A 16,487-nucleotide genomic window follows, 5' to 3' on the forward strand; every position below is an offset into this window, starting at 1 on the left:
TTGATAAGTTTGGCGGTACTTGTCTCTACCGTGGCCTCATACAGTTCCTCCCCACCTCCTGTGAGGTTTTTCTTCCGATGGGACCTTTCCATCTCTGTTGGAGTAGCATGGGCGTTGTCGGGAACCTGCAGTTGTGACCCATACTCCTGCATGGGCGCAAGATACCCTCCTTGCTCAAACAATTTGCTGGGATCCTGATCCCTGGATGTAGACATCATGTACTGTGCAGCTGATACACGTTGTTTTACTGTTCTGTCTCAAAAAACAGAAAGTTCCTTGAACTGTTTCCAACCTTTATTACAGATCCACATAAAGTGGTGTATAGTGGCTTATAGTGGAGTATAGTAAAACCTGAAATACAAACAAGTAAATATTGTTACTTAATGATCTCTAACTTCTGTAGTCATTCACTCTTACAGATACAAATATTAATCCTAAGGATTAAACTTATTACATAAGTGCTAATTTCACAAACACCTAATAAAGTTGTAATAACTATTGCACAAATAAACACTATTCTGGACTAGATCACACTTACACAATGAATTAGTCAATGTAATATTTCAAGAGAAATATTAAAAGTGTACTTGTTAACTCTACAGTAAATATGCAGAAACAGGTATTTAATAACTTGACATTTGGTACATACTATCTCTGAGTATCAAGATGGGATTTCCTTATCATTATAGGATATAACAATTCAATCCTTTAATATTATGATTTGACAAATGAAAATAAAAGAAAACTGTAATTCACATGATTAACCTCTCTACAACGACAACCTGCATACAACGACAACCTGTCTACATCGAAAACCTGCATACATCGACCATTGCCTATACGAGGTTTTCTATTTTGCATACCGACTAACAATGATTAAACCATGTGCACTAGTAATTTACATTTAGCTAGGGCATACATGTTATACATGGCTATCTACCACTAAGATACAAAATAATATCGTAAAGACTGATAGGTATTGCTTTATAAACAGCAATAATAAAACGACATCACTCAAAAACATGTCAGAGAATCAAATTGACAAACTGCACGATTTCCGGTGAAATCAAAACATCGCTTCATGTGCATTTATACAAAAAATACCAAATACATGGTACGCACATAGCTTCATCACAATTTTAAATTGTCACACATGAAATAATTAATGCATTTAACATTAAACTATACACTTACAACGTGTGGGGCCACATAGTTGCTACATTTTTGCAGTTTTATCTCTCTCGAGACCATCCTTTCCTTGGGCGGAAATGACATACAGACAGGGGCAGGTAACTCTAATACCATACCTTGATTATTAAGTTATCAATCAAAGGGAGAGAACTCCTGGTTCCATCACACTCCCCGTCTGATATTAATAATATCACTAACTTTATCTCTAATCAACTTAAGAGTAACATATTTATAAACAAAATAATTCCAGCTCTTAACAGTAAATTTTGCAAAGGTTTCAACATGATGTTCATGAACTAAACTGTTACACACTTAGACATCAATTATACACAACATAGTTTATCACTTGACCACAGCTGACAGTCTATGTCTCCTTGGAACAAATGATAACAACCTGAGTTACTGGACGGACGAATGTTGACTTCTTTCCTTCTCGCGATATCTGAATCTCAACTTTCCTAACAAGTCCATCTTCACTAGGAAAGGTACGCGTGATTACACCAAGAGGCCAATCGTTGCGCGCTGTTTGTTCATCCTTCATGAGAACAACGTCTCCCTCCTCAAGGTTGCGAGACTCGTGATTCCACTTCCTCCTGGCCTGTAACACAGGTAGAAACTCCTTTCGCCATCGACTCCAGAACTGCTCAGCGAGCACCTGCACATGCTTCCACTGTGATCTAAGCATGTCTTTCTGGTTAAAATATTCAAACGACTCGATCCGACTTCCTGTTTTCTGTGTCAAAAGGGTTGCTGGAGATAAGATTAATGGTTCATCTACATCTGTTGAAACAGGAATCAATGGTCGCGCGTTGATGATCGCTGTTACTTCTGCCATAAATGTCGACAAGACTTCGTGCGTGAGGTTACGATTGTTGTTGAGGAACATGGAGTCTAGTATGCGTCGTGCAACGCCAATCATCCTTTCCCAGGAGCCTCCAAAGTGTGAGGCGTGGGGAGGATTAAATTTCCAGATGGTACCAGATTCACGGAGAAATTCCTTGATGTTTAGGTCTTCTATGAAGATTGCTGTAGCGTCAAGGTCCGAGATTGCCCCAACAAAATTGGTTCCCCTATCAGAACGGAACTCTGCAACTTTTCCTCTAATGGCGTAGAATCTTCTCACAGAGTTTATAAACGATGATGAGCTCATTTCTTCCAGTAACTCAATATGAACCGCCCTAGATGACAGACACGTGAAGAGCACTGCCCAGCGTTTACTTGAAGCTGAACCGCCTCTTGTCCTGCGTGTGACAATGGTCCAAGGTCCAAAAACATCGACACCAACGAATGTAAATGGCGGGCTTGGCGTAACACGATCCACTCTGGTAGATCAGCCATCTTCTGTTGGGAATGCTTTCCTCGAAGTTTCCGACACTTCACACAGTGATGAATGACGAAAGAAACCAGTCTCTTGACCCCAGTGATCCAAAAGCCTGCGGCCCTTATCGCCCCTTCTGTCAGGTGTCTACCCTGATGTTGAACAGCGTTATGGAAGTGTCTAGTCAACAGCATCGCGACGTAATGTTGGCCGGGTACTAAGATAGGGTTCACTTCGTGTCTCGGTAAATCTGAGTTCTGTAGCCTTCCTCCAACACGTATCATGCCGTTTTCGTCCAAGTAGGGTGAAAGTTCCTTTGGACATTTCCTAGTGTCCCCATAGAATTCCCTTTGTAATTCTCTGATAATAAATGCTTCTGCAGAAGCACAGTTTTCAACTGACCGATAAATGTCACACTTGTGCCATCCTATGCACTTGCCGTGATTTGACTTGAAAGACTCAGCTAAGTGTTTTATCAAAGATATTGACAACAACAGCCTTTTCCAACTTGAGAACTTCTCAAATCGCTCTGACCAATTATGAGGTTTCTCACTGTTCGTTATGTCCGTTTTAGCCACGTGAACAACCTCAGGTCGAACTTCAGTATCCTCCTCTGGGGTAACCAAAGGGAAAATTAAGGATTCAGTTGGGGATATGTTTGGTTTAGGTCCTTGAATCCACATGCTCTCCTCTTAGCGAGCTGGATCGATGTATCGAGTGCCGACATCTGCAGGGTTATTCTCGGTAGAGATGTAGAACCAATGGTCTGGTCTAGAAAATTCCAGGATCCTGCAGACTCTGTTGGCCACATAGATATAAAACCGTCGAGTTGTGTTAGTTACGTAGCCCAGTACAACTTTACTATCGGTGTGGAAAAACACATGTTCTCGGGGAAAGGATAGCTCTTCTGTGACAATTTCTGCTATTTCCACGGCTAAGACTGCGGTACATAATTCCAGACGTGGAATTGTATGACCATGACGCGGTGCTACTCGGATCTTATTTGGTTTCTTAGGATGATAAACGCCGAAAAGAGGCAAATACCAGCACTCCTCAAGTTTACTCACAACTCCTTAAGTGGAGGGGCCACTTCCGCGTGCCCGTTGTCTAAGATTCCTTTCATAAAGGTGACAAGGTGTTCGCGCTTAACGGAATTCCTTTGAAGAGAGACATCGAGAAGCTGAGCTCGTTTAAGGGCTTGGTGCCTATTATTAGGTAGTCTAGGACGAGGTTTGCGAAAAGGCAACGGTGCAGTCCATTTACCACTAGTGTCTCGTACAAATTCTTTGTCCATGAGATCCAGAAATGCTCTGTCTTCTACAGACAAGCCAACTTTGTTGTCATCATGAGTCTGCTTGAATACTCCTTGTCCAATGATTGGTTCCTCGCAAACCCCTTTCACATTAAACTGATTGTCACATGGATCAAACAATGTAGGTCGACCATCTCCAAGTATCCTTGTCTTGAGAACAGAGACCTCTGATGGGTTCGGAGGATGAGTAGTTCCCAGACATACATTCCCTACAACCACCCAACCAAGGTTTAGCCTCTGGGCAAATGGTGAATTGGGTGGACCAATAATCTGCTCACAGATGTGATGAGCCTCTGGCACGTCGCGCCCAATCAACAGTAGAATTTCAGAATTAGACCGTAACGGAGGCAACTTGACGTCCTTCAAATGACTGTGATAGTTGGTGATCTCTGGAGTAGGAATCTCTGTACGGTTGTTGGGTATCTGATCACACTCCAGTATGTCAGGTAAGGGTAAGGTAAACTGGCCGTTCAGAGAGGAAACTGAGAATCCATGTGCGCGCCGACCCTGTGTCGGCAAGTCCCCTGCACAGGATACCAGAGTATATTGTTCAACTGTCTCTCCTGAGACATCCATGATATTGAAGAAACCAGGCTTGCACAATGTCCGATTACTTTGATCGTCGATTATGGCATACATGTAGGTAGCTTGCTCTGGTGAGTTAGTCCTATGAACTCGAACAAGTATTGTTTTTGAACAAGATCTGCCTGTAAACGTTTCCTCCACACACGCGCGTACATTTACTCACAACGCCTTCATTCTCCCCGCCGTTCTGACTAGTCGTTATCTCCCCACCGTTCGGACTTGTAGAATGTATTGTTGTTTTTTTGTCTGGCAATATGACTCATTTCGATTTCCATCCCTGTCATAGACATTCTCCTGCTTCCCCTTTTTCCTGGTAGCGCTCCCTAGGGTGCTGACTCTGCGATTAATATACGCGTTATCCTCAGTTTTTTTGTATTCGGATATGAGAATCTGTGTCACAACATCGAAAACATAAGCGGTGTTCGCTTAACCTCAATACGTCTCCGTTCCGATCTGAGACAAGGTAATTTAAGACGGAATGGCCTGCACTGGATTTATGTCGTGGTTAGATGTGTTGTGTATCAAACCACTGTTTCTTGGGCTTGTTTGTTAGAGTTCTCGTTTTAGACGAACACCTGAGTTTTAATTCAGTTCCTGAATATTTGTAATCCAACGAAACTCAATTGTCCTTGGAACGCTAGGTTCAGTCTTGCTAAATAAAAACTGATGTAAGTCCTTTATCTTTATATACAATGGCCGGGGTCATTTAAGCATAGAGCTCATTCTTCTTTATGAACACCACACGTGAACCCGAAATGAGGAAAGGTCTTTTTCACTTCTTTCTCTTTCTCCTTCTTATTTTCTTTCGCAGCTCTTTGACTGTCCATTTCCCTTAGGATATGGACGAGGTACAATTTACCCTACAATGGGGTACTTGTCCCTCTTACGTCTTTTTCTTCCGATGGGACCTTTCCATCTCTGTCGGAGTAACATGGGCGATTGTCGGGAACCTGCAGTTGTGACCCATACTCCTGCATGGGCGCAAGATACCCTCCTTGCTCAAACAATTTGCTGGGATCCTGATCCCTGGATGTAGACATCATGTACTGTGCAGCTGATACACGTTGTTTTACTGTTCTGTCTCGTAAAAAAAACAGAAAGTTCCTTGAACTGTTTTCCAACCTTTATTACAGATCCACATAAAGTGGTGTTATAGTGGCTTATAGTGGAGTATAGTTAGTAAACCTGAAATACAAAACAAGTAAATATATGTTACTTAATGATCTCTAACTTCTGTAGTCATTCACTCTTACAGATACAAAATATTAATCCTAAGGATTAAACTTATTACATAAGTGCTAATTTCACACAACACCTAATAATAGTTGTAATAACTATTGCACAAATAAACACTATTCTGGACTAGATCACACTTACACAATGAATTATTGGTTCAATGTAATATTTCAAGAGAAATATTAAAAGTGTACTTGTTAACTCTACAGTAAATATGCAGATACAGGTATTTAATAACTTGACATTTGGTACATACTATCTCTGAGTATCAAGATGGGATTTCCTTATCATTATAGGATATAACAATTCAATCCTTTAATATTATGATTTGACAAATGAAAATAAAAGTAAAACTGTAATTCACATGATTAACCTCTCTACAACGACAACCTGCATACAACGACAACCTATCTACAACGACAACCTGCATACATCGACCATTGCCTATACGAGATTTTCTATTTTGCATACCGACTAACAATGATTAAACCATGTGCACTAGTAATTTAACATTTAGCTAGGGCATACATAGTTATACATGGCTATAATACCACTATGTATACAAAATAATTATCGTAAAGACTGATAGGTATTGCTTTATAAACAGCAATAATAAATACGACATCACTCAAAAACATGTTCTAGAGAATCAAATTGACAAACTGCACGATTTCACGGTGAAATCAAAAAACATCGCTTCATAGAATGCATTTATACAAAAAATACCAAATACATGGTACGTCAAACAGATAGCTTCATCACAATTTTAAAATTGTCACACATGAAATAATTAATGCTATTTAACACTTAAACTATACACTTACAACGTGTGGGGCCACATAGTTGCTACATTTTTGCAGTTTTATCTCTCTCGAGACCATGGCCTTTCCTTGGGCGGGAAATGACATACAGACAGGGGCAGGTAACTCTAATACCATACCTTGATTATTAAGTTATCAATCAAAGGGGAGAGAACTCCTGGTTCCATCACACACCCCCGATCTGATATTAAATAATAATCAACTAACTTTATCTCTAATCAACTTAAGAGTAACATATTTATAAACAAAATAATTCCAGCTCTTTAAATTTTGCAAAGGTTTCAACATGAATTCATGAACTAAATACACACTTAGACATCAATTATACACAACATAGTTTATCACTTGACCACATCTGACAGTCTATGTCCTTGGAAACAAATGTAACTAACTGTGTTTACTGGAACGGTCGAATGTGTGAATTATGTACTGGACTAGCGAGTTTATGATTCATCGAAATTTCATAAACATGGCTCATCTTCACTAGGAAAGGTACGCCGTGATGACACCAAGAGGGAAAATCGTTTGCGCGCTGTTTGTTCATTACCTTCCATGAGAAACAACTTCCTCCCCTCCTTCAAAGGTTGCGAGACTTCTGTGGATTCCACTTCCTCCATGCATGTAACATACAGGTAGAAAAACTCTTTCGCCATCGACTTTCAGAACTGCCTCAGCGAGCAACTGCACATGCTTCCAACTGTGATATAAGCATGTCTTTCTGGTTTTAAAATATTCAAACGAATCGATACGGACTTCCTGTTTTCTGTGTTCAAAAGGGTTGCTGGAGATAAGATTAATGGTTCATCTACATACTGTATGAAACAGAAAGTCAATGGTCGCGCGTTGTGATGATCGCCTGTTTACGTTCTGCCATTAATGTCGGACTAGACTTCGTGCGTGAGGTTACGATTGTTGTTGAGGAACATGGAGTTTAGTTATGAGTCGTGCCCCGCCAACGCCAATCAGATCCTTAGTCACAGGAGCCTCCAAAGTGATGAGGCGTGGGGAGGATTAAATTTCCAGCTAGTACCAGATCCACGGAGAAATACCTTGATGTTTTAGGTCTTCTATGAAGATTGCTGTTGCGTCAAGTCCCCGCGATTGCCCCTACAAAATTGGTTCCCCTATCAGAACGGACAACTCTGCAACTTTTTTCGTATAATGTCAGTTAGACTCTTCTCACAGAGTTTTTATAAACGATGATGAGCTCCGTTCTTCCAGTAACTCAATTATAGACACGCCCTGAGATGACTGACGACGTGAAGACTGCACTGCCCCAGCGTTTACTTGCAAGCTGAACCGCCTCTTGTCCTGCGTGTGACAAATGGTTCAGAGGTTCCAAAAAAACAACGACAAGACCAAACGTATGTAAAATGGCGGGCTTGGCCGTAACACGATCCACTGGTAGATCAATCCGATCTTGCTGTTAGTGGCATAGCTTTCCCTCGATGTTCCGACACTTCACAAGAATGATGAGGATGACGAAAGAAACCTGTCTCTTGACCCCCAGTTGATCCAAAGCCTGCCGGCCCTTATCGACCCCTTCTGTCCAGGTGTCTACCCCTGATGTTGTACAGCGTTAAGGATAGTGTCTAGCTCAACAGCATCGCGACGTTACATGTTGGCCGGGTACCTAAGATAGGGTTCACTTCGTGTCCTCGGTAAATCTGAGGATCTGTAGCCTTCCTCCAACACTATCATGCTCGTTTTCGGTTCCACGTAAGGGTGCAAAGTTCATGTGGACCATTTTCCTAGTGTCCCCATAAGGAATTCACTTTGTAATTCCTCTGATAATACATGCTTCGTGCAGAAGCACATTGTTCACACTGGACCGAAAAATGTCCACCGCTTGTGCCATCCTAATGCACTTGGCCGTGATTTGACTTGTAAGACTCAGGCTACGTGGTTGTATCCAAAGATAATGACAAACATACGAGCCTATTCCCTATCTTTGTGAACTTCTCAAATCGCTCTGACCAGATTATGAGGTTTCTCACTGTTCGTTTATGTCCGTATTTAGCCACGTTGAACCTAACCTTCAGGTCGAACTTCTCAGTATCCACCTCTGGGGTTAACCAAAGGAAAATTTAGGATTCAGCTTTGTGGATTCATGTGTGGCTTTTTAGGATCCTTGAAATCCCCTATGCTCATCTGCTCTTATGCGAGCTGGATCGATGTATCGAAGTTGCCGGACATCTGCAAGGTTTTTATTCTCGGTAGAGACTAGATAGAGATGTTAGAACACCACTGGTTCTAGGTCTAGAAAATTCCAAGGATCCTGCAGACTCTGTTGGCCACATAGATCATAAAACAAGTCGTCTCGAGTTGTGTTCGTTTCGTAACTAGCCAGTACAAAACATTACTATCAGTGTGGAAGGAAAAAACACATTGATTCTCGAGGGGGAAGGATAGCTCTTCTGTGACAAATTACTGCTTATTCCACGCTAAGACGCGGATCGATAATAACAGGACGAGGGATTGTTATGAACCATGACTGCGGTGCAACTCGGATCTTAATTGGTTTCTTAGGATGTTTAAACGCCGAAAGAAGAGGCAAAAATACGCAGCAACTCCTCAAGTTTACTCACAACTCCTTAAGTGGAGGGCCGAACTTCCGCGTGCCCCGTTGTCTAAGATTCCTTTCAGTAAAGGTGACAAGGTGTTTCGCTGCTTAAACGGAATTCCTTTGAAGAGATACATCCGAGAAGCTGAGCTCGTTTTAAGGCTGTGGTGCCTGTTATTAGGTAGATCTAGGACTGAGGTTTAGCGAAAAGGCAACCCATACGGTTGCCGAGTCCCATTTTACCAACTAGTGTCTCGAACAATAAATTCTTTGTCCATGATATCCAGAATTGCTCTGTACTGCTTACCAGACAAGCCAATACTTGTTTTCAACCTGAGTCTGCTCGAATACTCCTTGTCCAATGATATGGTCCTCCTCGCAAACCCCTATATCATAAAACTGAGATTGTCACCCCCCAAATGGTATTCAACACATGTAGGTTCGACCATCTCCAAGTTATCCCTTGTCTTGAAACAGAGGACCACTGAATGGGTTCGTAGGAGGAGTAGTTCCCAGCCCATACATTTCCCTACAACCACCCAACCAGAGGGTTTAGCCTCTGGGCACACAAATGGTGAAATGAGGTGGAACCAATAATCGGCTCACAGATGTGATGCGCCTCTGGGCACGTCGCCGCCCAATCTACAGTAGGAATTTCAGAATTAGACCGAAACGAAGGCATACTTTTGACTACTTCATAATGACTGTGATAGTTGGTGAATACTCTGGATGTGAGGAATCTCTGTACGGTTGTTGGGTAGCTGTTCATCACCGTCCAGTAAGTCAGGTTCAAGGGTAAAGGTTAAACTGGCCGTTCACCAGAGGAAAAACTGAGGAAGGAAAATCCATGGTGCGCTCCGACCCTGTGTCGGGCAAGTCCCCTCCTCAGGCTTCCATAGTACTATTGTTCAATTCTATACCTGTCCATCCTGATAACAACCATGAAAATTGAAGAAACCATGCTTGCAACACATGTTCCGATGACTTATTGCATCGTACGATCTATGACATACAAGTAGGTTAGCATGGCTCTTTCGGTGAAGTTAGGTCCTATGAACTCGAACAAGGATTGTTTTAGAAACAAGATCTGCTCTGTAAACTGGTCCTCCACTACACGCGTGCCGTACCATATACTCCCAACGCCTTTCAATTCTCCCGCCTTTCTGACAAGGTCGTTGATCTCGCCCACCATGTACGGACTTGTAGAATTATTGTTCTGTTTCTAGTCTGGCTTATGAACATGTATCGGATGTGCCGAAATAGAATGTACCAAACCACGGGATTGAGGCGCGCTAGGGTTGCTTGGGGGAATGCAGCTGCAAATCTGAGCGCATTTTTACAGAGGAGCTGACCAGTTTTGTATATAATGAGCAACTGTGTCAAAACATCGTGAGAAAACATAATGCGGTGATCGCTTAAAATACGTCTCCGTTCCGACAATGGATTTAAGGGACGGGAATGCCCCTGCACTGATTTATGTCGTTGGATATAGATATGTTTGTGTATTTCAAACACGGTTTCTTGGTGTTATTGTTTAAGTCTCGTTAGTTTAGACGACACCTGAGATTTATTCACCTGAAATAGTTTGACCTGAAACTCTGTCCTTGGAAACGCCAAGTTCATTGCTTGTTCAGAGTGGTCAACGTATCTTTTTGTAATACAAGGCCGGGGACATTAAGCATAGATCTCATTTCCTTTATTAACACCCACAGATTCCCGAACAGGAGAGGAGAAAGGCTACACTCCCTTCTCCTTCTTATACCCTTGGCAGCTCTGACTGTCCATTTTCCTTGGCTATGGAGAAGAGCCATTTACCCACATTGGGCCGACAGGGTGAAACAGAGAAGAGGTGTTGTAATAGCCTAAAAATGAGCCTTAAATGAGGATCTTCCATCATGGCTCCCACTTCTGAGAAAGAATTTCTGCACCATTCGTTTAATTTCGGATCTATTACTTTGAACCCAACCTTTGGAAACTTCTCTAGTTTTCCTTTTTAATGATGGCCTCTATACATTTCCGGACATTCATATCGATCGTGAGTACGCGCTCTTATGCTCAATGCGTGGCTTCTTGGACTTCGGTCCCAACCACCTTGAAAAAGCAATGTCGAATTCCTCGTTAGCTGTCACGCTTGAGTTCTTTGGTTTACAGACTGGAAACTAAGCCTTCCACATTGAAAATGTTTTAAGGTTTGTCGTCAAAGGTGAGTAAGTCTCTGCAGGAGCAAGTCCTTACGTAACAGGTACTAAGTGGAAAAATCAGAAATAACCTAGTCGGTTTTCAGGGTTATAAACTAGGTGCATTATGATCCATCTGTTGTCCTATTGTCAATAATCGTCCTATCTGACTTTTCTACCTCAATGGAAGACTCATGTACTGGAACACCTACCTACTTACAAAGGCAAGAATTCTTGAACCTGTAATTTACTCGTGGCACGCGGTGTTGTTTTCCAATCTAGGGAGGTCCACGTCTCTCAGTCGGTGCCTGCGCATTGATAAACTGCGCTGTAAAAGCGCCTATACCTGATCCATCGAAGGTAATGAGAGTTGTGGTCTTCTGTCTATTGTCGCCTTCATCATACTCCTCATACATGGCCTCAAGTTTCGGCTTGAGCCTACGGCTGCAGCTCGTTGTGGATTTTAGATCCTGGACGGGTCAGATTCTTACTGCGCACCTGTCGAAGAATTTCAGCATCCATTCTTGGCCTGCGTGGGTTCTGCATATCAACTTCTTGGCGGTGTAAATGTTCAAACTAGGTTTTAGCTGCATCTAACTTTGCAGCAGTTGAGAGTGCTAAATAGCGAAACTTCCTGCTGAACTACTAAGAACTGCTCACTGATGATTGACTTTTGTTTGAGAGTTTCTTTTTTTCACTTCATGATTTCTGCTCGTTGTTTACTTCATATATCTGTTTCTGCATGCTTTAAGATTCTCCACCCATCTTCGTTATGCACCTCTGTTTACTTTCCTATAGATTTTGATATGTTTCAGTCTCTTGCCGAACTTTCTCACTATTTACTGAGAGGAGGTATTAATACAAGTTTAAATTATTTCATACATACTTTCACCTCGTCCCTAGGTATTTGTCAAAGGGACCGCTCCTAGCTGAGCCTTAAGTTATATCATCAATGTCTCTTTCGTGCTTTGCCGAAGTTAAACTCTTCGATAGTAATCCTCTACCTTTTTTCGGAGTTTTGATAAGTATGGCGGTACTTGTCTCTACCAGGTGGCCTCATACAGTTCCTCCCTCCAACCTGTGAGGTTTTTCTTCCGATTGGGACCATTTCCATCTCAGTTTGGAGTAGCATGGCGTTGTCCGGGAACCTGCAGTTGTGCACCATACTCCTCGCATGGGCGCCAAGATCCACTCCTTGCTCAAACTCAATTAGCTGGTATCCTGATTCCCTGGTATTGTAGACAATCATGTACTTGTGCAGCATGATTACCACGTTGTTTTTACTGTTCTGTCTCAAAAAACAGAAAGTTCCTTGAACTGATTTCCCAACCTATAATTACAGGATCCACATAAAGTGGTGTATAAGTGCTTATATTGGAGTTTTTTTATAACCTGAAATACAAACAAGTAAATATTCGTCTATAATGATCACTAACTTCTGGAAGTCATTCACTCTTACTGATACAAATAGTTATCCACAGGATGTCTAAAACTTATTACATAAAGTTGTATAAATTTCATCAAAACCCCTAATAAAGTATTGTAAATAAACTAGGGACACAAATTATACTACTATTCTGGACTATATCACACTTACACAATGACTTAGATCTATGTAATATTTCAAGAGAAATATTAAAAGTGTACTTTTTTAACTCTACAGTAAATATGCAGAAACAGGTATTCTAATAACTTTGACATTTTGTAACATACTATCTATCTTGGAGTATCAAGATGGGATTTCCTTATTCATTATAGGAGGAATAACAAATCAATTCCTTTAGATTTTAAGATTTGACAAAATGATATTAAAAGAAAAACCTGTAATTCACATGAATTTAACCTCTCTACAACGACAACCTGCATACATACGACAACCTGTCCTACAACGAAAACCTGCATTACATCGACCAATGCCTATAGCGAGGGTTTTCTATTGTGCGCATACCGACTAAACAATGATTTTAAAACCAAGGTTCACTAGTAATTATACCATTTAGAGCTAAGGGTCATACAATTTATACATGGCCGTAAAATACCAGATACGATACAAATTAATTATCGTGGTAAAACTGAAAGTTATAGCTTTATACAACAGCAATAATAAAAACTGACATCACTCAAAAAACTTGTCAGAGAATCAAATTGACAAATACTCGCACGCTTTCCTGGGTGAACACAAAAACAACGCTTCATAGAGCATTTATTACAAAAATATACCAAATACATGGTAGCGCACATAGCTTCAACACAAGTTTAAATGTGTCCACACATGAAAGTAATTAATGCATTAAACATTGAACTATTACACTTACAACGTGTGCCAGGGCCTAAATAAGTTTGCTCACATTTTTTGCAGTTTTATCTCTCTCTCGAGACAATCCTTTCCTTTGGGACGGAAAATGACATACAGACAGGGGGGCATTATTAAGTTATCAATCAAAGGGAGAGAACTCCTGGTTCCATCCCACCAAAAACCTGCCCCCACCCGTCTGATATTATTAAATTTCAATAACTTTATCTCTTATCATCTTAAGTGTAAAACACTATTTTACTAAACTAAAAATAATTCCAGCTGCTTAACAGTAAATTTTTGTCAAAGGTGTCAACATGATGTTCATCCGTATCGTAAACTGCTACACACATAGACAATCAAATAACACACAACATAGTTTATTACTTGACCACATGCTTGACGAGTCTATTATCTACCTGGACACATTACAAGCATCCTGATTAACAGGACAGCTCAGGACGAATGTTGAACTTCTATTCCTTCTCGCGATAATCTGCATCTCAACTTTCTAACAAAGTCCATTCTCACTACGAAAGGTACTGCGTGATTACACCAAGAAGGCCTAATCGTTGCGCGCTGTTTGTTTCATACCATTCATGAGAACAAACGTCTCCCCGTCCACAAGGTTGAGAGACTCGTGATTCCACTTCCTCCTGGCAATGTAACACAGGTAGAACTCCTTTCGCCATCGACTCAGAACGTGCTCAGACGAGCACCTGCACATGCATCCACTGTGATCTATAGCATTGTCTTATCTGGTTAAAAATTGCAAACGACTCGATCCGACTTCCTGTTTTCTGTGTCAAAAAGGGTTGCTTGGAGGATAAGATTAATGGTTCATCTTACATTCTGTTGAATACAGGAATCAATGGTCGGCGCTGTTTGATGATCGCTGGTTACTTCTCTGCCATAAATGTCGACAAGACATTCGTGCGTGAGGTTACGATTGTTGTTCAGGGAACATGGAGTCTAGTATGTATCGATGAAACAGCCAATCATCCTTTCCCAGGAGCCGCCCAAAGTGTGAGGCGTGGGGGAGATTTAATTGTTTCCAGATATCTGGTACCATATGTTCACGGAGAAATTCCTTGATGTTTCGGTCTCTCTGATGAAGAATGCTGTAAAGTCAAGAGTCCCGTGATTGCCGCCAACATAAAAAATTGTTCCCCGATCATAACGGAGAACTCTGCAACTTTTCCTCTAGATGGCCGTAGAATCTTCCCACAAGAGTTTAATAAACGATGATGAGCTCAAATTCCTTCCATTAGTAATCCAATTATGTACCCAGCCCTAGATGACAGACACGTGAAGAGCACAGCCCCACGTTTAACATGAAGCTGAACCGACTCTTGGTCCTTCTGAGTGACAAATGTCCTAAAGGTCCAAAAATTCAAGCGACACCAACGAATAGTGAAAGCGGGGCTTTGGCGTACACGATCCACCTTGGGTATATTCAGCCAGCTTCCTTTTGGACATAGCTTTCCTCGAAGCGAGTTTCGTGACACCTGTCACCACGACATGATGAAGAATGAGACGCGGAAAGAAACCAGTCTCATGACCGCAGTGGATGCCCAAAACCTGCGAGCCCTTATCGCCCCTTCTGTCAGTTGTCTACCCTGATGTTGATACAGCGTTTAATGGAAGTGGGTCTAGTCGAACAGAATTCGCGACGTTTAATGTTGGCGCGGAACTAAGATGAGGTTCCAACTTGATGTTCCTGGTAAATCTGAAGTTCTGGTAGCCTCTCACTCCAACACGTATCATCCCGTATTACGATGTCCAAAGTAGAGGTGAAAGTTCCTTTTGGACATTTTTCTCTTGTCCCCAAAGGAATTCCCTTTGTAATTCTCTGATATTAATTGCATGCTGCATAAGCACATTTAAATTCAACTGAGACCGATAATTGTCACACTTGTGCCAACACTATGCAGTCATTGCCGTGATTTGACTTGAAAGACTCAGCTAAGTTCTTATCAATGATATTGACAACAACAAACAGTCCTTTTCCTACGTGAGACCTTCTCAAATCGCTCTGACCATATTATGAGGTTTCTCACTGGTTCCGTTATGTCCTTATTAGCCCACTGTGAAGACAACCTCAGATCGAACTTCAGTATCCTACTCTGGGTGTAACCAACGGGAAAATTAAGGATTCAGTTGGGGATTTGTTTGGGTTTATGTCCTTGAACTCGCACACTCCTCTCCTCTTATGCGAGCTGGATCGATGTATCGTAGCTGCCGACATCTGCAGGGTTTTTTTCACGGTAGAGATGTAGAAACCAATGGTCAGTTCTAGAAAATACCAGGAATCCTGCAGGACCGTGCTGTTGGCGCACATAGATATAAAACCCAGTCGAGTTGTGTTAGTTACGTAGCCCAGTAGTCAACTTAAGACTAACCGGTGTGGAAAAACAACGATGTTTTCTCAGGGGAAAGGAGAGCTCTTCTGGTACAATTTCTGCTATTTCCAACGCTAAGACAGCGGTACATTAATTCCAGGACGTGGAATTGATGATGGACCATGGGTACGCCGGTGCTACTCGGATACTGTATTTGGTTTATTAGGATGATAAACTGTCCGAAAAGAGGCGAAATACCAGCACACACAAGTCAAGTCACTCACGAACCACCTTTAAAGGGAGGGCCCACTTCGCAGTGGCCACGTTGTCTAAGAATTCCTTTCCATAAAGGTTACAAGGTGTTCGCGCTTAAACGGAATTCCTTTGAAAGAGAGACATCGTGAAGCCTGTACTGACTCGTTTTAAGGGCTCTGGGTCCTATTCTAGGTCATAGTCTAGGACCGAAGGTTGCGAAAATGCAACGGTGCAGTCCATTTTCCAACTAGTGTCCTCGTACAAATTCCTATTTGTGCTCTTGATATCCAGGAAATGCTCTGTCATCTACTCAGACCATAGCCAACTTTGCTGTCATCATGAGTCTGCTTGAATACTCCTTGTCCGAATGATTGGTTCCCCCTCGCAAAACCCC

At 41.7% G+C, this 16,487-nt stretch overlaps 1 protein-coding gene across 1 annotated transcript; it reads right to left on the reverse strand.

Annotated features, from left to right (window-relative positions):
* Positions 1-1,555: 1,555 nt before the first annotated feature.
* On the reverse strand, positions 1,556-2,341 carry LOC138313062 (uncharacterized). The gene has a single exon (XM_069253715.1). It carries the CDS (start codon positions 2,339-2,341, stop codon positions 1,556-1,558), a length of 786 nt encoding a protein of 261 aa, XP_069109816.1.
* Positions 2,342-16,487: the final 14,146 nt, after the last annotated feature.

Source organism: Argopecten irradians, unplaced genomic scaffold (genome assembly GCF_041381155.1).
Source record: "Argopecten irradians isolate NY unplaced genomic scaffold, Ai_NY scaffold_0572, whole genome shotgun sequence".
NCBI classification, from domain to species: Eukaryota; Metazoa; Mollusca; class Bivalvia; order Pectinida; family Pectinidae; genus Argopecten; species Argopecten irradians.

What these genes read in the sequence shown, in the direction of transcription:
- LOC138313062 (XM_069253715.1), bottom strand. Translation starts at nt 2,341, where the DNA reads ATGAGCTCATCATCGTTTATAAACTCTGTGAGAAGATTCTACGCCATT.